The following is a 21581-nucleotide window of genomic DNA, read 5'->3' on the forward strand; positions in this document are numbered from 1 at the left end:
CACACACACATTCAATTTTCCTCACAGGAAAATTCCCAATAGTTGTTGGAGCTTGTTTTGAGTTTTTTTCAAAAATACCATCCAAAGGGTTGAGAGTTCATATGTTCTCTTCCATCCTCCCTACTGTGTGAGCCTGCTGTTGGGCAGGAAGCTCCTCTCTTTCTTCTCTCAGGAGAATGAGCTTGGATGAAAAGGCTGGCACCTTTCCTGTTCATTCCCATATGTGTTCAGTTGGCTCTTTAATACGAACTGGGCAACATTTAAATTTGTCTCTCAGGCTTTGTTCTTTTGGCCAGAGGATAGCTTGTGAAAACAGAAGTGGCCATGGCTTTCCTTCTTAGTGATCTCTTGAAATTCCATGAGTGACAAGTAGATGACAGGGATGAGGGAATCCACCCCTGAGAATGCCTATTAAAAGCCAGAGTTGATGGCAAGGCTGAGAGAGCACAAAGGTGAAAGAGACTCAAAGAGAGAGTTATGCTTCACTCTGGCCCACTTCACTGTAGAAAGACACAGCCAGCAAATGCAGAGAGAGGCTTTTGTGAAGGAATTAAATAAAGGGAACCAAGGAAGAAAACAAAGCCACTAGGAAGCAGGTCATCCAGATAGGGAACCGGTGAGCTCACGAGCCAGCAAGAGCTCACTTCCTGTTTAATTGAACCTTAAGAATGCTGTATGCAGAGCTAAGAGAAGTGAGTCAGGGGATGTGGACTTCAGGATCTCCTTTCATAAGAAAGGAAGGGAGAAGGAATTCTAGAAAAGGGGAAGGGACTAGTGAGGCCAAGGGGACCAACAAGCTCACCTTGCAATTAGAAGGGTGCAGAATCCTTCAAACTTGAAGCATGTAGATAATCAGAGAATGGGTCTCCTTTGTTGTGCTGGTTTCACTGAGGGGGCTCTAAGTGCTTGGACTATGCTGGATCATGGACTGAGGGAAAATGGATAGTATCTAGACATAGACCCTGAGTTTTGTTGTTGAAGCTGCTTGTCTAAATAACACATCTTCTTGCCTTTAGCCCCTGTAGGTTATCCACAGGGCCAGCCAGACTTGACTGTTTCCTTCCCTCAGCTGAGAGTGCATGTGGGTGAATCAGCCTTGATGGGATGTGTTGTCCAGCGCACAGAAGAGAAACACGTGGACAGAGTGGATTGGCTATTCTCGAAAGATGAAGATGGTGAGGTAAGGAAGAGGCAGCCTGATCTCATAGACAAGCCTCAGGCTGATGGTGTCAGGATGGGATGGGTGTGGTAGAATCAGTAATTTGAGTCTTTGAAGTAGTACTGCAAGAACTTTGGAAGGAGCCATCACTGAGCCTCCTTTTAGCTTGTATGTGAGCCATCAGCAGGGTAGATTATCCAATGTCACTTGAGCTTTAACCCCACCCCCTGCTATGAAGAAGAAGAAGAAGAAGAAGGAGGAGGAGGAGGAGGAGGAGGAGGAGGAGGAGGAGGAGAAGGAGGAGGAGGAGGAGGAGGAAAAGGAAAAGGAGAAAAGGAGGAGGAGGAGGCCACCATAATGGCACCAGTGCTTAACTGGTTCAGTTGCTTTCATTGTCTCCTGCCCTATGGAGCAGTAGAGGTGGACATGAGAGGCAATTCCTGTAGCCTAGATGAAAGAGCTCTGAGTCAGGTGTATGAGGGAGGGTACAGGTATCTTTCTCTGTGACAGGATAGATTCTTTGAACATTCTTCTATTCTGGGGGACCATACTTTGCTTCTTTGCATCTGCTTGCAGTGTTGGGATTAGTAGCCAGGCAGGGGATGACTTTCATGAACTCTCTGACTGGGAAACTGTCTTCGGCTTCTGTCACAAGATCTATGGAAATGTGTGGATATCAGGACTGCTTGTGAGGCATGGCCCAAGGAGTTTGCTGCTGGCAATGAAATACCAGTGTTTGTAAGTCAGTGACAGCTATTGTAGCTTTATATATATAAAGCAGATCTATGGTAGAAGCAGAAGTAAGAATTGCCCAGGTCTCTACCTCCCAGCCTGCAACCATCCCTACTGATGATTCCTTCTTTTGTGATATTGCTGGCTGGTGAGGGTAGAGTTGAGGGGAATGGCAGCCATCCTGCTGGGAACACCATCCACAATACCAGAGGAATTAGGTCATCCATTTGAGTGGTATTTCACCTGCTCTGTCATATAAAAGGAAGTGAATATACAAAGTTCTAATACCCAGATTGGAGAAGGTGTTTCATCTTTCCTTATGTTGTAAGAAATGAAAATGTGGATATCACATTTTATTTGTCTGTATAGAAAATTAGTCATGGAGCCTTGTACAAGCTAGACAGGTACCTGTTACATTATCATTATGAATATTATTATTGGCTAAGTACTTTTTGGTCAGTTTTATGGTGATAGCTTTGATATGTGCACATAATGGTCTTTTTGATCCAGACTCCTACGTCTTGTTCCTCTCTTGATTTTTCTCCAATGTCTGTTACTCTCAGAATGAATATGTGCTGTACTACTATTCCAACCTTAGCGTGCCTACGGGGCGCTTCCAGAACCGGTCACATTTGGTGGGGGACATCTTTCGTAATGATGGTTCTCTCCTGCTCCAAGATGTTCAAAAGGCTGACGAGGGAATCTACACCTGTGAAATCCGCCTCAAAAATGAGAACATGGTGTTGAAAAAGCCCGTGGAACTGCTCGTGCTACCAGAGGATTCTAAAGGTATGGGATACTTAACTCAAAAAGGGACCAGAGGCGAACAGATTGCTTGTGGAAGAGAGATGGGGACTGACCAACTGCCAGTCTTTAGGCTAAGTACTCACCTTAGGACGAGTCTTCAGGACTATAGTGGTAACTATTAGTTTGAGCATACTCCTTCTTCACAGACTCCCTGGGAAGCTTGTGTTGTCCTTCCCAACGGTCTGAAAATGACCATTTAGACTGAGGTGACTGTAATTGTTGTAGGATGAACATTAGAAAGGTCTTTCTTCCCTTTGACCAAGAATCTCAGCCAAGACTGTAACTCAAAGAGGCATTATACTCCAGAGAAAACTCAAGAATAAGTCTCATGGGCAACCACTGTTGGATTGGTCTCTAAAGATGTGAGGGTCAGCCAGCTGCTGGAAGGGAAGTTCCCTAGAGACAGAAGGCACCAAAGTAATTTTGAATTGCAAAGACTGTTCTTTACTTAGAGATGTGCTCTCTCTCCTCCCCCTCTCTCTCTTTCTCTCTCTTTCTCTCTCCCTCTCTCTCTCCCTTTCTTTCCTTCCTTTCTTCTTCTCTTCCTCTTTCTTCTTCTTTTTACATTTATTTTATTATTATTTTTTGTCTGTGCACTACATACATATTTGGTGCCTGAGGAAGTAGTTATCCTCCATGTGGGTCGAACCCCAGTCCTTCAAAAGGACAAGTGCTCTTAACCAGTGAGCCAACTTTCTAACCCTGAGATGGTGACTCTCTTAGACTTCTTAGTTCACCTTGACTGAACTGAAGATAGCAACACATGAAGCTGCACACTCCATACGTGTTCTGAACTCTTTCATTGTGGAAACAATTTCCACTCTTCTCTTTTCTAATAGACTAATGATATCCAAGTTAATCATACCCAGGGCATCTCAAATTTGTTTGCTGTATTCATATAAACATTTCCAAATAAAATATGTAAGTAAAAACTTTTAGAAACCCACAACTATCTATCTCATTCTTAGCCAAGTGTGGTGGAACATGCCTGTGATCCCAGCACTTGAGAGATTGAAGCATTCAGGAGTTCAAGACCACTCCCAGTCACATAGGAAACAAGATTAGCCTGTCTCACAAAACACAAGGAAAACAATATACTGCCTTCTTTAAAAGTGTGGGATATTGGGAACCAACACAGAAATTCATAGATGGAGAATGTTCAGAGAGTGAGAGACTTTGGAGCACTGGGTCCTTGAAGGGATGTCATCATCCAAGCTCTTCTCTCAAGGCTCAGGAAACCCCATGGAAGATTGATTTGTAAGAGCTAGAGGGGATGCATGACACTAAGCAAACAGTGTCTTCCAGACATAACAGAACTGACACATGTATGACCTCACAGAGACTGGGGCAGCATACACAGGATCTGTACAGGTTCAAGGCAGAAAGGGTCCTAGCTCTCAGAGGGGAAGTGGTCATGGCTCCCACTCCTAATCAAGAGCCTGTTTCAGCTGATACCCACTGGCAAAGGAAAAGTCAGTTTTCTTCAATGGTGTCTCACTGGATATATCAGCCACCCCTCACCTCAGGGCAGACCCCATTCCATGCCTATTAGATACACACACACACACACACACACACACACACACACACACACACACACACACACACACACACCAGTGGTATTTTTGTAGACTTTTGTCTTATCCATCTTTTGCATGTTGATTTTGACTTTCATTTTTGTGCTTTTGTGGGTTTTTTCTCCTCTGTGTTGTGTTTATTATTTTTTGTTGCCTTGTCTTTGCCTTTTTTCCTTTTTAGAGAGGGGAAAAAAAGAACACAGATGTGAGGAAGACCTGAGAGGGATGGGGGAAGAGGGAAATTCATGAAAAACAAATTTCCAACTAAAAGAAAATGAGTGTGGGATAAGAGTGGATGGTTCAGTGGTTGAGAGCACAGACTGTTCTTGCAGAGGGCCAGAATTTGGTTCCCAGCTTACAATGGCTTGTAACTCTAGCTCTAAGGGGATCCAGCTCCTCTGGCAACCTTTGGACACCTGCAGTCACATGCAAATTCTACCTCCACTACATATACTCATAATTTAAAAAGTAAAGATGAATCTTTAATAAGCATGGCATAGAGGAATAGAGGCCTCGGGGCTCCTTGCCTGAGAGTAGAGGGCCTCTACTCTCCCCTGCTGGTTTTGGTTCTTACCTACAGAACTCCTAACAAGCCCACTAGCACCTCTCGTGCTGCTAGTCACGGCCCTGTCTTCCTTGCTTGTCTGTCTCTGACAAGCCTTTGGCATGGTGCTTGGTAGAGTGTAGGCAATCAATACACATTAGGGTAATAGGTGAAATTCTCAAACTAGTGCCCCTTGTGTGAATCCATTTTGTGCCCTCCTATCATTTTTTTCTATGTTCTTTTCCCTTAATTCCAAGGCTGTGGTCTTCCAGGAAAAAGGAAGCCGATGTTAGCTTTCCCCCAAGATTCTCCTTGTGTGTCCCTTTCCTACCTTTGTTCTCCGATACTGTACCTACACCCTCCTCAAAGTATAGCCTATGACGTGGCTGCCCTTTCCAGTTTAGTGGATATAAAAAAGGACTAATGGGGCCAGTGTTAAGAGCTGAAGAAGCCTAGGAAACTGGCTAGGACCACATTGGGGTGGTCAGGTGTTTCCTTAATCTTTGATCTGATCTGGCGACCCTGTTTCTTCCCCCTTCAATAAAAACAGGAACAGATAGATTTAAGCTTTAATAGTTTTGCCTCATTGTCTGGTGAATGGTGGTCTACTTGTTTATAAAGGTGTCTCTGTCCATATGGAAACTCCATGTGTATGGTCATTTGTGATTTTACTTTGCAAGGTGTCCTCTCTGGTTTACAATCCTCCTACGAGTTCAATGCCTTCCCATAGTTCTTAGATATTTTAGGTTAAAAATGACAATAGCTTCTAGTCCTTTTGCCTTAGTCCCAGGCCTCCTCCTGTGATAGAGTACAGCATGCCAGAAAGCTTGAGGTTTGTTTTCTCTTGGACTCAGGTTTGAGTTCTGACTTTTCTTTTCACTGTCCATATGGCTTTGGGCCCCCTTCACTCTTCTTCCCTGTAAAATGGAGAGCAATATGGCAAGAACCTAGAAACATTGTAATTTCTTCAGCGGGGGATATGTTCTGCGGTCGAGCATGTCCTTAACTTATATGGAGCACTGGATGGGCTCAAATCATAGGAACTGAACATGCATGCTATAATGACTAATTGCTATGCAACCTGTCAGGTGTCTGCACAGGCTCAGTATGTTAGAAAGGCTCCTGTCAGGTGTCTGCACAGGCTCAGTATGTTAGAAAGACTCCTGTAAGGTGTCTGTAAATGCTCAGTATGTTAGAAAGACTCCGAATGTTCAGCCATTGTTATTGATTTAAAACATGAGTGTTCAGTTCTTAATGTGCTCATATAATTGAGAGGGAGTTCCGTCTCTATGGATGCCTTTTGGAGTGGCTTTTCACTTCCTGTAGAATTCCCTCCACTGAGTTGAAGTTCATATTATTTTCTTTTGCTTTCTTCCCACTGTGTAGCTCTCTTGCTGGGCAGGAAGTTCATGTTCTCCCAGGGAGGCGATCTGGATGAGAAGTCTGCTTATGCACTGTGGTTGTTCGCTCAGGACCCTGGTTTAGCATTCTTTGGAAAGAACTCTGTCTACTTAAGACTCAGTCTCGTGCCTCCTTGTGTGCTAGCCTGCCTTTGTTTTCTTAGTTGACCCCATGGTAGCTTTGTATAAGACAGTGTGGAAAAGTTAGCAATAATCTACTTGTTTTCTTTTTAGGGACCTGTTAGAATGGCTTATTCAGAGAGAATATGACAGGTTCAGCTGCTTGCACAACCCAGTGGAAGTCGGGGCTGGAGCCAGACGGGGAGTTGGGCTCTGGAAGCAGAGAGAAGTCAAAGGGGAGATCTGGCTACTTCCTTGGCCTAATTTGCAAGGAGTCTCATGATCTGCATTGAAGCCAGAACTAAAACTCAAGCCAGTCCCAAAATAACTTGTAAAATGAGTACAAGAGGTTGAAGAAAGTCATCCATGATTCATCTTTCCCCCCCAAGTTAGAAAAACGAGCAAGTTAAAGATGAGAATCAGCTTTTAAAATGGCCACTTCCTGTTTGTGCTGTGCCGATGTGGGTCTCTATGTTCATGAGCAGAAAGCGAGGGTTTTTTCTGTGCTTATTGTGGATTTCAAATATGAGAGGAACTCTGGAAAGGGGAAAGGATAAAGGAGTTAAAGGCTAGCAGAAAGAGCTGACTGGAGTGTAAAAGCAACAGGAACCTCAGACTTGGTGACCGTGGGGGTGTGAGCCATTCTCCTATGCTGGGACACCATGTTGCTTTGAGAGAAGAACAAGTTTCTTGGATGTTTCATTCACATGTTTGGTGACAGTGACATTCTGCTGTTGAGAATCCTTAGCTACACTTTATTTATTATGTGTTTGTGTGCATGTGTGTGTGCGCGTGTGTGTATGTGTGTATGTGTGCACTGCATATATACTAGGCAGAGTTGTATTTGCCCTCTTCCATCTTTTCCCACCATTTTGCTTTGAGATAGGATCTTTTACTAAAGGAAGCACCACCATTTTGGCTAGAATGGTTGACCAGTGAGCTCTCAGGTTCATCTGTCTCAGCCTCTGAATGCTGGGTTCCAAGGCAATGAGCAATCATGCCTGACTGGGGATTGGAATTCAGGTTCTTCGGCTTGCAGAATAAGCATTCTTACCTACTGAGTCATCTCGCAGGCCCCCAGACTTTATTGTCTAGAAAGTCTACTTGATTATATTCTACATCTGACTCAGTTTACCATTCTATTCCCAGAGCTCAAAGTCCGTGTAGGTGATTCAACCCAGATGAGTTGTTTTGTCCAGAGCACAGAAGAGAAACGGGTGACCAGAGTAAACTGGATGTTTTCTTCAGGAAAGCATGCTGAGGTAAGGAGAAGGGAGTTCTTTCTTAGCAGGGTCCTAAGTGGGAGTTGGTCTTGAGATGAGAAGGAAAAGAAAAGGAAAGCTTGCCATCAGGAAGTCTTCCGCAAGCTGATGGCTGACACAAGCAAGTTTTTAAAGAAGTTATACCAAGTTGGGAGGTGGTGGCACATGCCTTCAATCCCACTGCTTGGGAGGCGTGGGCAGGTGGGTCTCTTTGAGTTTGAGGCTAGTCTTGTTTATGGAGATAGTTCCAAGAGAGCCAGAGCGACACAGAGAAACCCTGTCTCAAAAGTCCAACCAACCAACCAACCAACCAACCAACCAACCAACCAAAGAACAAAAAATCAAACCAAGACAGAACTGTACGCTGTATTCTTAGGGGAGAAATGGGACAGAGTCAGCAGAAACGATCATACAGTGGGATGCAGTCAGCAGGAAGCTAATCAGGCAATGTTGCACAATGGGAACACAGGGTGTCTCAAGAGCCTGACAGTTTGGATACACAGCGGCCTTGAGTCTAATAACCATAGCCCCTTAGGGTGGGAAGAATTCTGTTCTCATGATCTGAAGCCACACTTCCCCCAGTGCCTTAGCCCCAGGCCATTCAAGACTCTGGCAAGCATGTTCCTGGTTTTATAAGAGGAGCTGTGTTCCTTCTCCACACATCAGGGACTCAGGGAAAACCTTGGATTAGCCCAGACCTCTATACCGAATCCATCTCTCCAGCCCCCATGGTCATGCATTTGTATGACACCCATCAAAGGGTTCACGACAGAAAGAGGAGTTGGGGCCAAGTCTCTCCATTTGTGTTTCTGTCTCTAACTCATTGCCCAAAGACTTCTCTTTCCTTTTGAATAAAAACAAAAGCAAACAAACAAACAACAACAACAACAAAAACTAGGGTGAGAGAGAGTTCATTGGTAGAAAGGGCACTTGCCTAGTATGCTTGAGGCCCTACCACTACCTCTACCACAACCACCACCACTAAATATCCACATGCCTTTACAAAACATTCCAACCTCCATTTATGTAAAGACCCTGTTTGGATGGGACACTAACAGTAGAGGTAGAGGATTATTCACAGCGAAGTGATGATGAGGTGGGTATCTAAAACAATAAATAATGCAGAGCTCCAAAGAACCCTTAAGCTTGTAGTCTATGTAGATAGTCAGGGAAGCCTCATGAAGGTGACATTCACATAGTGGTCTGAAGAAGGTGAAGAGAGGGAACTGGAGGGTTCTAGTTATAGGAGAGGCAAGAACAGTAGCCTGGAGACCAGCTCTCAGGAAGTAGCTGGGGATCTGTGTAACTAAATCCAGTGATGGAATTGAAGAGAGATGTGAGAGAGGAAAAGGAGTCAGGGAGAGCCTCTAGGAGAGATGAGGGGCCGGGGAAGGTTTAGAGCAGAGGAGCAGCATGCTGGATCTTAGGCTTGTTATCTGCTGAGGAGACTGTGGGAAAGGGTGAGCAGGGAGGCAGGTGAGAAAGCTGTTGCTGGAGAGATGCTCCTGGTAGAGATGGGTTATAGTTTGGACCTGGCAGAGCAGCAGTAGGGAGCTGAGACAGGGCAGCTGGGCTGGGGATGTATTTTGAAGGTAGAGGCCCATTAGATACGAGTTGCTCAAGAAAGAGGAGTTAAAGATGACTCTAAGATCGTTAGCCTGAGCATCTGGAAGAAGACATTACCATTTACCAAAGTGGGATGGACTGGAAGGAACTGGTTTGGGGGGCAACAGTCAGTTTTAGACAGGCTTTAGCTGCCTGCTAGAAATCTAACTGGAAGCGTTATACAATAAAGTATACTTTTGCCTTTTTCTTTTCGGAAGAGTAAAGGGTAATTTTAATTCTACTTTAAATTCTCATTCTGTCTGTCTCTGACTCTGCCTGGTCTGTCCCTTTCTCTTCCTCTTCCTCTGTCACTCTCTTGTCTTTAGCTTTGGTGTAGGGGATTGAACTCAGGATTTCATGCATACCTGGCAAGCACTCTGCTTCAGAATCAAAGCCCTAGCTCTCTTTTCACTCCTTATTCTGAGATAGAGTCCAGTTAAATTACTCACTTGAAATTGGTATCCTTCTGCCTCAGCCTCCTGAGTAGGTAGGATTACAGGCCAGAGCCACTGACCCCTTTAAAACCCACCTGGTCTGATGAAACACTTGTTTATGGCGTGGTGTTGTACTCACCAATATGCACGTGCTGCACAAGTGCATATGAACATGTGTAGCGAGAATATCTTCTGTATCGTATGGATGCATCACCTGTCAATTAAAAGGCCTGTGGCCTATGGCTTATGTAGGAAATGGGAGGTGGGACATCTAGAGAGAGAAAGGATTCTGGGATAGACCTAGGTGGGAGAGTCGGCGGGAAGATGTGATGAGATGGATGCATGATACCTGAGCATAGGTAACCGGCCATGTGGCAGAATGCAGGCTAGAATAAATGGGATATTTTAAGTTATATCTAGTCAGAGAAGAGTCTAGCTATGTGGCCAAAGTATTTGTAAAGATATTTTGAGTTTGAGTCTTATTTCTGGGAGGATGGGGCTGGGAGGCAGAACCAGGGCTAAACTTCAACAAACATGACTTTGTGTTATCTAACACTCTTCCTGCCCTTGCATGGCAGAGCCTTGTCAGGTGCAAGATCTCCCCCACAGTCCTCCCCCAGCCTCATGCTTTTGACCCTTTCAATTGTAGGAGGAAATTGTCATGAGCTATGACTTCAACATGCGTAGTGGAAACTTCCAGAACCTGGGCCGCTTCCGGAACCGTGTAGACCTGGCAGGTGACATCTCTCGCAATGATGGCTCAATCAGGCTTCAAACAGTGAAGGAGTCTGACCAAGGAATCTACACTTGCAGCATCTACCTGGGAAAGCTGGAGTCCAGGAAAACCATTGTGCTGCATGTGATCCAGGACGAATCTCAAAGTAACTAATATTTGGGTGAAGAGGGTTAAGGGGCCACGCATAACAGCAGAGCTGTATCTGGAGTGAATTAGGAAGGCCCCAGGCATGCACAGTGGAAGAAGGCACTGCTTCCAGGGGCTGGCCTTAGACTTGTACAACCCTGAGAGTGAGCCTCAATCAACCTGACTCACCAGATGCCTGGGCTCTCCTTGCTGTTTCTGTATGATGTTAGGCCTGGAAAGGAGGCCTAACATACAATGAGTGATACAATGAGCTAACATACAATGATCACAAAGGCTTTGCCAAACCCCACTCATGGCCAGTGCAATCCACTGCTGTAAGGACATGGGAGCTTGGAGTGAAGTAGAGTGGAGATCCCAAGTCAAGTTTGCTTGGCTTTGAGGGAGTTGTACATCCATGTGAAAGGAGACTAATCCTAAACCGTGAGAGACAGCAAGTGACAGAGAGAAAATAGGAATGTTCCAGAAGGAGAAACAGGGGTTTCCGATGAAGGGGTTTACAGTCTGGCAAACAGTGTGCACCAAGGAGAAGGAAGATGTAATTGTACTGACTGAGTCAGGTTGTGTGAGGCTAAAGTTAAATCTTAACTCTGTTAGCAGTCAGGATGTGGGCTGCAGACTTTCCCTCTCACTCAGGCCTGAAGGAGCTGGCTGTGGTCGGCTCAGGGTGGGGAGAGATGACTAGAAAGGAAGGTGCTTCAGGGCTTCAGGCCAGAGACACCTTCTTATCAGTGCCAAATGGTCCCAGCTGAAGCAGGAAGCAGGAAGCAGGATAGATGGGTTTCTTCAAGACATTTCTTCATTCCTATGTGTGTTGTGTTCTCACAAGCCTGCCTTCCTTCCACTCCACAGAGAAAGCACACCAAGATGGGGAGTGGGGGCTCACCTCCTTCTGAGGCCTCCCCACCCATAGACACCTCTATACCCCATTGTTGTCTCCACACACCATCCTGGGGCAGATGAGTTCCTTCCTGCCCTGGGTGCCGCTAATCCCTGCGCCCTGACATCATCCACTTATCCACTGGGGATCCTCCAGGCTTGGCTCTTTGACCCTGCACTTTCTCCCTTTCTTGTCCAGTCTTGCTCAACTTAGTTCCTTCTCCTGCCAGCACTCCATGTCAGCTCTCACCCTACAGTTCTGTTTTCACTCAGATTGCCGGGCCCGCTGTAGTTTATATCACCAGTGGTGTGCAGATCATTGGCCCCAGTCTTCCTCACTATATTGACACTGTGTTTAACCTATATTGGAAACAGTTAGATGGGCACAAATGTTTATAAACAGCCGTATGGGTCTCCTGATATCTGAAGAAATTTGGTTCTAGGACTTTCTCCTCCACTGAAAATGCCAAAATCTCTGGATGCCTAAGCTCCTTATATTATAAAATGGCAATTGTTTATAATAGATACAAAGCCTTCTGTATACTAAAGATCACCCTCTAGACTGCTGCTAATTTCTTCATTCCTATATGTGTTCTGTTCTCACAAGCCTTCCTTCCATTCCACAGAGAAAGCACACACCAAGGTGGGGGGGTGGAGGCTCACCTCCTTCTGAGGCCGCCCCACCCTTAGACTCGGCCACACCCCATTCTTGTCCCCACACACCATCCTGGGCAGGTGGTAGTTCTTCCCCATGATTACCTTCAATCTGCAGTTGGTTGAATCCAAGGATGAGGGCATAGAGATGAGGGAGAGAAGGGCTGGTTCGGGGGATGGTAGAAGTTCTATGCACGTATATATTTCATCTCCACCAGTTTCCACAGATCCTTCAAATACGCATGCCTCTCCCTCATCCTGTCTCCCCAGCATTGGTTAATGCCACCATCGTGGGTGTGGCTATGTACCTGGATGCCAGGGAGTGGCTCCTGATCTGTTCCTTTCCTAATCTAACAGATGAGTATGTCCTGCTACTTCTGTTGCTGATGTTGAGGCTCCCTTCCTTCCAGGCCTTCTCCAACCTTAGTCCTGGCTGTCTCCTCTTTTAGCCTTTAACCAGTCCCTGCTGTCATTCTTTGCTGGGGCCACCCATCTAAGTCACAGTGGAGCATTGCATTCTGCTACTTATAGATACAACTCGAATTGACTTCTCCGTGACCTGTAGCACAAAGAGGACAACTCTTTGCTGAGGTGAAGCTCCTCCCTGACGTGGACCCCACTGCTTCTCCACTTTCTGCCACATCCTCAGCTTCAACCTTTGAACGGCACCCATGGAGCTGCTTCCACTCCCTCAAAACACCCTGCCAGGCCACCAAGCCCTAAGCATGATGCCCTCTCATCCTTTCTCCATATTACCAACAGCCCAACAAACTGAGTGTTTCTTTTAAAATTCACATTAAAATTTAACACTTGCTGGCAAAGATCTCTTCCTGTGCTCTGCACAGAACCAAGCAACCCTCTCTCTGTGCCCTTCTGTTTCTGATACAGACATCTGTTGTCATGTGTGTAGAAGCTTGTGGATTTCTGGTTTTGTGTTTGTCTCCCTCCTTGAAGGCAGGAACTGGGCATCCATCGTCTTTGAAGATGAGATGCCTAGACATCTCTGGTGCCAAAGAAATGCTGATATATGTCTTTAGAATAAACAGATGAGCGGAGTGAAGGACACTATACTGGCAGAATACTCTGAAGCTTTATATAGCATTGTCACTATATTATAGCATATGCTCTTTCTTTCTTTTTTTTTTTTTTTAAAGATTTTATTTATTATCATATGTAAGTATACTGTAGCTGTCTTCAGACGCACCAGAAGAGGGCGTCAGATCTCATTACAGATGGTTGTCAGCCACCATGTGGTTGCTGGGATTTGAACTCAGGACCTTCGGAAGAGCAGTCAGCGCTCTTAACCACTGAGCCATCTCACCAGCCCAGCATATGCTCTTTCTTAAACAATTATTTGCCCATAAGAATGTCAGTGGCTGGGGCTGGTGAGATGGCTCAGTGGGTAAGACTGCTCTTCCGAAGGTCCTGAGTTCAAATCCCAGCAACCACGTGGTGGCTCACAACCATCTGTAATGAGATCTGACGCCCTCTTCTGGTGTGTCTGAGGACAGCAACAGTGTACTTAAATATAATAAATTTAAAAAAATTAAAAAATGTTTAAAAAAAAAAGAATGTCAGTGGCCTTGAAAATGCCTGTTATTTCTAGTCATTTGTTAAGCCAAATTTTAACATAGAGTTAGTGATGTAAAGGGCTCTCAAGTATAGGTAAAGGCAGCCGTTTCTCCTGCCAACTTTAGAGGGGGTTGGCTGGTTCTTAGTCTAATGGGGATGGTTTCCCAGTGTCCTGATACAGGATGCAGCCTGGCTTTCTCCCTGTTTCCTGACCTGGCGGCTGCTGTTTAGCATAAGGCAGTGGGGCTCTCTGCTTCTTTCTAGAATACTGAGACCCTTCCAATTCTCTCTCCCTTTCCCAAGGGTCAATTTCACCAACTCCTCGAATTTATGAGACTCAGCGGGGGATCCTGGATGGGAATCAGCTGGTGATCATTGTGGGGATCGTCTGCGCCACCTTCCTGCTGCTTCCAGTTTTGATATTAATTGTGAAGAAAACCAAGTGGAATAAGAGGTACATGACCATCCCCCTTCAGTTAGGAGGCTGAGTGTGTACACTGCCTCGAAACCATAGTGGAAGAGTATCCACCTCACTCTAATTGAGCCTGATCTTATCTAATCCAAAGGAGAAGAGCGTGCCAGCGCCCTGTGGTGTTACATTGCTCCTTATATTTGATGCCATTGTAGATGGCTCTGTGCCCTTTGTACCACCCTTCAGAAAGGCTTGGATGTTACGATACCATGCTCATTCTCCTTGCTGTTATACAAAGTTTATCAACTCCCTCACAAATGGAGGCTTAAGTAGAACACAAATTCATATATAGACCTCATGCGCAGTACCCAGGGACTGCGTAGAAGAAGTTATTAATTGGGGAGGAGAATGAGACAGGAAATCCCTATGTACCTCAGGTTGGCTTTGAACTTATGATCCTCCTACCTCACCCTTTGATTTACTAGATTTGCAGGTATGTACTATCATGCCTGACTTGAAATGTGTTATTTAATTGAATTTCATCACTCGCTCTCCTAGACTCTTAGAAATGTCCAAATGCCAGGGCACAGATGCTAGAATTTTACTGATTATTGGCAACTCTTCCATTTACAGAATATTAATAAAATATGTTGATGGCTTAAGCTAATGTCCCAGCTGAAATCACAACAGTGGGGAAGACCCCATAAGACCAAGGATTACTGGCTTTGTTTTTTTCTCCTGTGCTGGGGATTGAACCCTGTGTCTTGCACATTCTAAGACATGCTTTTTCTCCACCAAGTCACAGCACTGATGCCTGAGTGGCTTTTTTCAGGGGAGTGTACATTCTAAAGAAAACAATTGTGCCTGTTAAGGTACACCCCTGCTCCCAGAGCTGTCTGATTTAGCTTTGACCTTGCTTGGCCCTTCTAAGGGTCATCTCTCTAGACGTGATGCATTTGAGCAAAAGACCAAGAGACTGTGTAGTTTCCACTCACAATTTATGTCTGTACTGTGGTCCTCAGTGTTAAGGAAAGCCAGCCTTCTAAAGGAACACCGCTATCCTGTGACTCCCACATAAATACAGTCACTGTAACTTTGCTACTAATTAAAATCTGGGGACACTATGAATAGAGCAGCTTTCAGAAAGGCAATGATTGGGTGAGTGGGTATTCTATTGAATATACCATTACATTACAAGCCAGCATGCAATGGCATGGGATGGCAGTCAAGAAGGTTGTAAGGGGAAGTGTGCAATATGATCTCAATTACAGGAAGGAAGCAATGCAATGTTCATGTCAGAAGCCTGTGGGCTGGGCATGTTTTGTCTGAGAGTTACTTAGACTGTCATTGATGGAGGTTCTGAAGGATTAGTTCTGAGGAGTAATTAGACAATAAAGATAAGATCCTGTCCAGTAAGGGGACCACTTGCAAATCTGTAGTATCTGATTCATTTAACAGTGAGAATACACAACTTTACAATCATGGTTTATTTTCATGCTTATACTTTAAAAAAAATTCTGCCTTAGATTAAAACAGAAAAAAAAAACATAAATTTAATGACAAACACATGAGGTAACTGGCCATGAGATCAAAGATGAAGGGCCTGATTGGGAAAGGTCAGAGCACACAGCCTGGTGGGGTGGGGGTGGGGGTGGGTGTGGGTGTGGGTGGGGGTAGGCGGGGGATGGGGCAGCTTCAGGAGGAGCTGGGACTTCTGACATATTTGTGCCCAGCCATGCTAGTGTGAAAAAGTCCCATTCAGTGTAGCGTTCTTTCTAGGTGCACTTGAATCAGCATACTGTGTGAGATTCAGAAGTTGACTCTGTGTGCTTTTCATGTCTTACAGTTCAGTAAGCTCTATGGCTTCTGTGAAGAGCCTGGAGAACAAAGAGAAGACTAGACCAGAGGTGAGAGAAGAACATGCCCTCTGATGGGCACATGGATGCATACACACTTTAGCAGGAAACCTTGGGGAGGTGTAGGGTGGAGGCCGTCACTTGGGAACTGTGTCTTACCCATTAGTCTCAGCTCTCAGCTCATAGGCCATGGCCCTCTGCACAGCAGGGACTTGAAAAGCCTTAACCATTGCCTCTGAGGAATGGGCTGGGGCAGGGTAGCCTGGGCCAGATCAGCGGTGGGTGGCAGATCCTGGGGGTAGGTATAGGAAAGAGCTCTGAACTTGAGATCAGAAAGCTCTACTACCTTCATGAGCTAAGGACTTACTGATTAAGAGCAGGTGTTCAGGAACTGTTAGAGGAGATCAAGATGGACTTCCCCCTCCATGAGGCTTTGAAGTGGAGTTATAAATAGAAGCTGAGAGATTAGTTAATTTCCCTGAGCTCCAATATCCTCCTCTTTCTTCCCCCCCTCTTTCTCTCCTTCCCCCTCTCCACATTCTAACTTTTAGACGCTTCTCTTTGGTCTGTTGGCTTCCTCAGTTTTGGGTTGCTTTTGTCCCAAAAGTAAGATTTTTTTCAACCTGGTACAATCCTTAGACGCCTGAGAATGTGTCTTCTTTCCCTAAGAGCGACAGGATGGGGAATCTGTCATCAGCCCTCACAGCTGTGATGCTCAAGGAGGGCAGTTCTTGCCATACCAACTCTCTGAGAGATGATAACAGCTAGCTGATAATTAATATCAACTTGCTGTGACTAATCAGAAGGAAGTGGCCACAGCCTACGAGCTATTTTGCAGGATAAGCGTGGTCTCCCTACTGCCAAGCCAATACTTAAGAGATTCAGAGATGTTTGGTTTTGGAAGTTGGTGCCCTTTCCTGGTGAATTAGTCCAAGAAGTCTGGAGCCTGAATTATCATCATTGGTGATTCTGTGGCTCTCCTGGTTTTGGTTTTGTTGTTGTTGTTTGCCTTTGTTTTCTTTTGCTGTTTTTGTTTTTGTTTTGGTAGCTGAGGCCCAGTGAACAGGAGTAACTGCTTTTCTTCCTGGATGACACTTAGGAACTTTTGTATTCTCTCCACTCCAGAAGCATATCTACTCCTCCATAACTACGTGGGAGACGGTAGAGACAGGACCAAGTGGAGAATCAGAGGCTACCTACATGACCATGGTGAGAATCATTCTGGGTCCTAGCTGGACCAGGTTTATGGGACGGGAGGAGGTGATGGGGAGGATATCCCAAGCTCCGGGAGGGAGGCAAGAGTGAGGCCTCCTGAAGAGGTTGTTTGTAGAGGGCAGGTTTTTTTCCCAAGCAGCAGGAAATAGGGAGGGCAAACTCTGCTTAGGACTAAAATCACCAATAGAGAGCACCAGCACAGTAGGTAGGAGTCTTCCCCTGTGCACAGCTCTGGCTAAACTAGATGTAATAAAGTATGTTAGGTCATTGGATGAGAATGGCAGGAGACTAAAAGGTAAAAGTAGGGGAGAGGGATGTAATTCAGGTTATAGAGTGCTTGTCTCCCATGTGAGAAGGCCTGGGCTTGATTCCCAGCACTATGAAAGTCGGCTGTGGAAGTACACACCTATAATCCCAGCACTAAGGAGGTGGAGGCAGGGGGATGTGGAGTTCAGGGTCATTCTCAGCTGCATACCCAGTTTAAGTCTACGTGGCCTACATGAGACCCTATCTTAAAGCAAGATGTGTGTGGAGGGCTAGGGAAATGGCTTGGTAAAGTGCCTCTGTTCAAGCATGAGGAACTTGGTTTGAATCTTCAGAACCCATAAAAAGCTGTCAGCATGTCCATTTGTAATCCCAGCATTCTTATGGCAAGATGAGAGTTGGAAACACAGCCCAATATAGGAGACAACAAACAAGAAAGAGACCCTGTCTCAAACAAAGTGGAAGGCAAGGACTGATACCCAAGGTTGTCTTCTGATGCACACCACTATATGATGTACCTGTACTCATGTACACAAATTCACATGCACAATACATACATGCATACACACAAATGCACATGTACACATGCATACATACATACACAAATACATATGCACACACAGATACATGCACATACACACAAGTGCATATGCACACACACAAATGCACATACACACATACATGCATGCATACACACAAATTAACATGCACACATACATACTTATATGCACACATTCATACATGCATATGCACAAATGCACATGTATACATACTTACATGCACACATTCATACATGCATACACACAAATGCACATGCACACATACATATATGCATATACACAAATGCACCTGTACACATACATACACACATACATAGGCATTTTAAAAGGTAAACATAGGATCCCTTTTAGCCGTTGGCTTTATTTATTTTGACCTTTGCTATTAGCACCTCACAATCTAACTGCCATGCAGGCTGCAGGCTACATTTCAGAAGAAAGGCTGGAGTGTGAGTCTTACTCAGCTCAGGAAAGGCAGAGAAGAAAAGCACCCAGAAAGGCTCCCTGCTGTGCAGTGTGCAGGGGTAGGGACAGAGGAATTGGCTCACAGTTGTACCACATTAATTTGTAGACTAATTAGTGATCCCCTCCCTGTGACAGAGCTATGCTCTGTTGAGTCCAGGAAGGCTGGCCTCCCAAACATGTGGAAGGTCGGGCTTGTGTTTGCTCCTGTCGTACTGCACAGAAGACACATGATTCCCAGCTGATGGCAGTGGAGAAAGTTCTGCCTAGGCATTGTGAGAACAGAGGTCTGGCCCTGTTCCATTAAGTAAAACATTAGCCTTTCTGAAGTCACAGATGAATAGATTCATTTTCTTCTACATCTCTCTCCCATTATTGCCATGTGATACTCCAGCAACAGGCCAGACCTCACCCTGGCTCTTAGAGACCCCTTTTGGTAGGAGCATCACCTACAAACACAGTCTGCAGGAGTGGAGATATGTCAGAGCTCCTCACAGCTACCCACATGCTGTGCAAGGAAAACAGTACCTCCGTCCCTTTGATGTCCTTGTCTCCTTGATGGCTCAGTTCTGCTAAAGTATGAGGGAAGTGAGGCCCAGGCTACAAGCACAGAGGCCTTCAGGGTTGGCCAAGTCACTTAGATACTCTATGGACTGGAGAACTGGCTCAGCATTTAAGAGTCTGTATTGTTCTTGCAGACAACCCAAATCTGGATCTCAAAGGTCATGTTAAGTAGTTCATAAGTGTCAGTAACTCCAGTTCCATGGGGACCTGACACCTTTGGACTCTGTGGTCAACTTCACTCCTCCCCTACATATACACATTAAAAAAAAAAAAGCAAATCTTTAAAAGAAAGAAACACATGCCAGGTGTGGTGGTGCACAATTTTCATCCCAATACTCAGGAGGCAGAGGAAGGTGGATCTTTGGGTTCCAGGCCACAGAATAAATAAACCCATGGGAGGCTAGCAGATGGCTAAGCAATTAGGAGTTCTTGCTCTGCAATTATGAGGACCAGAGTTCAGATTCTAGCACCTCGTAACAAGGTGGGAGTCCTGCAAATGCCTGTGTCTCCAGCTCCAAGGGCCAGTCTCATATCTTTTTCTGGTCCCTGTATATATAAATAGGTATGTACACACACACACACACACACACACACACACACACACACACACCCCTACCCATAGCCAAACTCTGGGTTACAGGCTCTTGTTTGAAACTGTAACAGCAGAGGTGTTCTTTGATAGACAATGACAATAAGAAGCCTGTCATTTTGTTGCTGTTGACCTAATTAAATTGCTTTAGTGTAGTCTATTTCTTTGTTTTCAGAATCCATGGATTCAACCAACCACAGATTGAAAATATTTAAGAAATGTCTATAAATGGCACATACAGACTTTTTTTTTTTAGATATCACATTATAACACCTAATTGCATGGCCTTTGGAGTTGGATGGTTGGATCTAAATTCTGCCTCTGTAACTTAGCAGGTGACAGAGGCAGTTAACTTAGCCTCTGTGAGCTTGTTTTTTATCTTAGAGCTCAAGGTCACTCTGTGCTATAGAGTAAGTTTGAGGCCAGCCTGGGCCACATGAGACCCTGTTTTATGGGGGTAAGGACCTAATGAAGCAACATATGTAGAATTTATTATTTTATCCAGCATATAAGGAAAATCACAATGAAAGGCTGCTATATTATTTTTTGACTTTTTTTTTTCAGTGATAGGGATTGAACCCAGGGCTTTCCACATGCTAGACAAACACTCCACTACTGAGCTTCATCCCCAGCCCCTCAATGTGGACAAATGTGTTTGTTTTTTATCTTCTGTCTCTCCACAGCATCCAGTTTGGCCCTCTCCAGTCAGATCCAAGTAATTTGGTTGAAAAGGGAAAGTCAGCTTGGGGAATTCCCAAAACAGAGCAAACTTTCTGAGAAGAAGAGACTCTTTTTGGTGGTCCCTGGGGCCACTATGCCAGCTATTTTAGACTTGTGCATTCCAGCTGGTCTTGGCCTCCATCAAAGGCCTCAAGATGGAGGGTTTGGAGTCCAGCAGGAAGATGGAACTGCTCCAGATAACCAGGCACTGATGAAGGGAGGCAGACCTCGGACTTCTCCCAGAAATAGTGTGCTGGCTGGTGAGCATGAGGAGCTGCCTGATCTACCTTGTGCTTTCAAGCACTCCATTGGGCCGGATCTGTAATGTGAACATTACATAATGGTTTGTTTGTTTGTTTGTTTGTTTGTCTTTGTGGATGAGCTACTAAGAGACTCACAGAAATATAAACCAACAAAAACCAATTCTTTTGATGAATTATCCCCAAATAAGTGTGGCTTATGGAAACCATCTTTTTTTTTTAATGTCCCAGATGAAGGGCAGGTAGGGAAATTTCAAGCATGGACCTCCTGAGAAAGTGTTCTTTGAGGAGAGCCACAATGAGTTCAACATCTGGGGACTGGTTTGGTTCTGGGGGAAGGTTTAGGGGTAACATGTTGGAAGTGGGATATGAAAACAGCTTTAGGATTTCCTCATGCTAATTGGATCTGCATTGGTAGCTGAAGCTAAGCCTGTGGAGTTTGGACATTCATCTTTTTCAAAAGTGTTGAACAGGCTTGCCAAAGCAAATGGCCAGTGATTGAATTCTTGGTCTGAAATATGAGAGTCCTATACTTGTTATTGTTATCATGAGATTTAAATGGGTCAATCTTATTTTAAAAAATTCTCAAATGGGAGTGGTGCTGGAGAAATAGCTCACAGTTAGGAGAACTGACTGCTCTTGCAGAAAACTGGGGTTTGATGCCCAGCGTCCACATGGTGGGTCATAACTCTTCCAAGGGAGGTGACACTGGTACACGGACATACATATAGGCAAAACACCCATATACATAACATTTTTTAAAAATGTTCAATAAAAACTAAATAAAAATGTTGATCCTAAAATCTTGGTTTGTTTGTTTGTTTTTATCTTGACTTATGGCTCAGAGGGGTCAGCTGGGACTCCAGTTATGGTCAGGTTTCCTCAACTGTCACAGACCTTCCTCATTCTCTGTATCGTTCTCCTCATTGTCCATTCAGGGGCAATAAAAGTCTCCTCTAAGTCTTTCTCTTCCTTTTAACTAATGGGGACTTGATTTGGAGTCTTGTTTATACCAATGCAAGTGCTCTATTATTGAGCTACACTGGCCTAGTCCCTG

The 21581-nt window shown here is 44.9% G+C and overlaps 1 protein-coding gene across 3 annotated transcripts in view; it reads left to right on the forward strand.

Annotated features, from left to right (window-relative positions):
• Jaml (junction adhesion molecule like) overlaps nucleotides 1-21327 on the forward strand; it is a 28519-nt gene extending 7192 nt beyond the window's left edge. For all 3 annotated transcript variants that reach the window (XM_031345343.1, XM_031345344.1, XM_031345345.1), the window contains 8 exons: nucleotides 1017-1180; nucleotides 2455-2680; nucleotides 7489-7601; nucleotides 10290-10521; nucleotides 13929-14079; nucleotides 15884-15944; nucleotides 17019-17102; nucleotides 20228-21327. In XM_031345343.1, the coding sequence (XP_031201203.1) occupies nucleotides 1017-1180; nucleotides 2455-2680; nucleotides 7489-7601; nucleotides 10290-10521; nucleotides 13929-14079; nucleotides 15884-15944; nucleotides 17019-17102; nucleotides 20228-20263 (1067 nt within the window). In that variant the 3' untranslated portion in view covers nucleotides 20264-21327. The remainder of the gene's footprint in view (nucleotides 1-1016; nucleotides 1181-2454; nucleotides 2681-7488; nucleotides 7602-10289; nucleotides 10522-13928; nucleotides 14080-15883; nucleotides 15945-17018; nucleotides 17103-20227) is intronic.
• The last annotated feature ends 254 nt before the right edge of the window (nucleotides 21328-21581 follow it).

This window comes from Mastomys coucha, unplaced genomic scaffold (genome assembly GCF_008632895.1).
Source record: "Mastomys coucha isolate ucsf_1 unplaced genomic scaffold, UCSF_Mcou_1 pScaffold23, whole genome shotgun sequence".
In the NCBI taxonomy this organism is placed as follows: domain Eukaryota; kingdom Metazoa; phylum Chordata; class Mammalia; order Rodentia; family Muridae; genus Mastomys; species Mastomys coucha.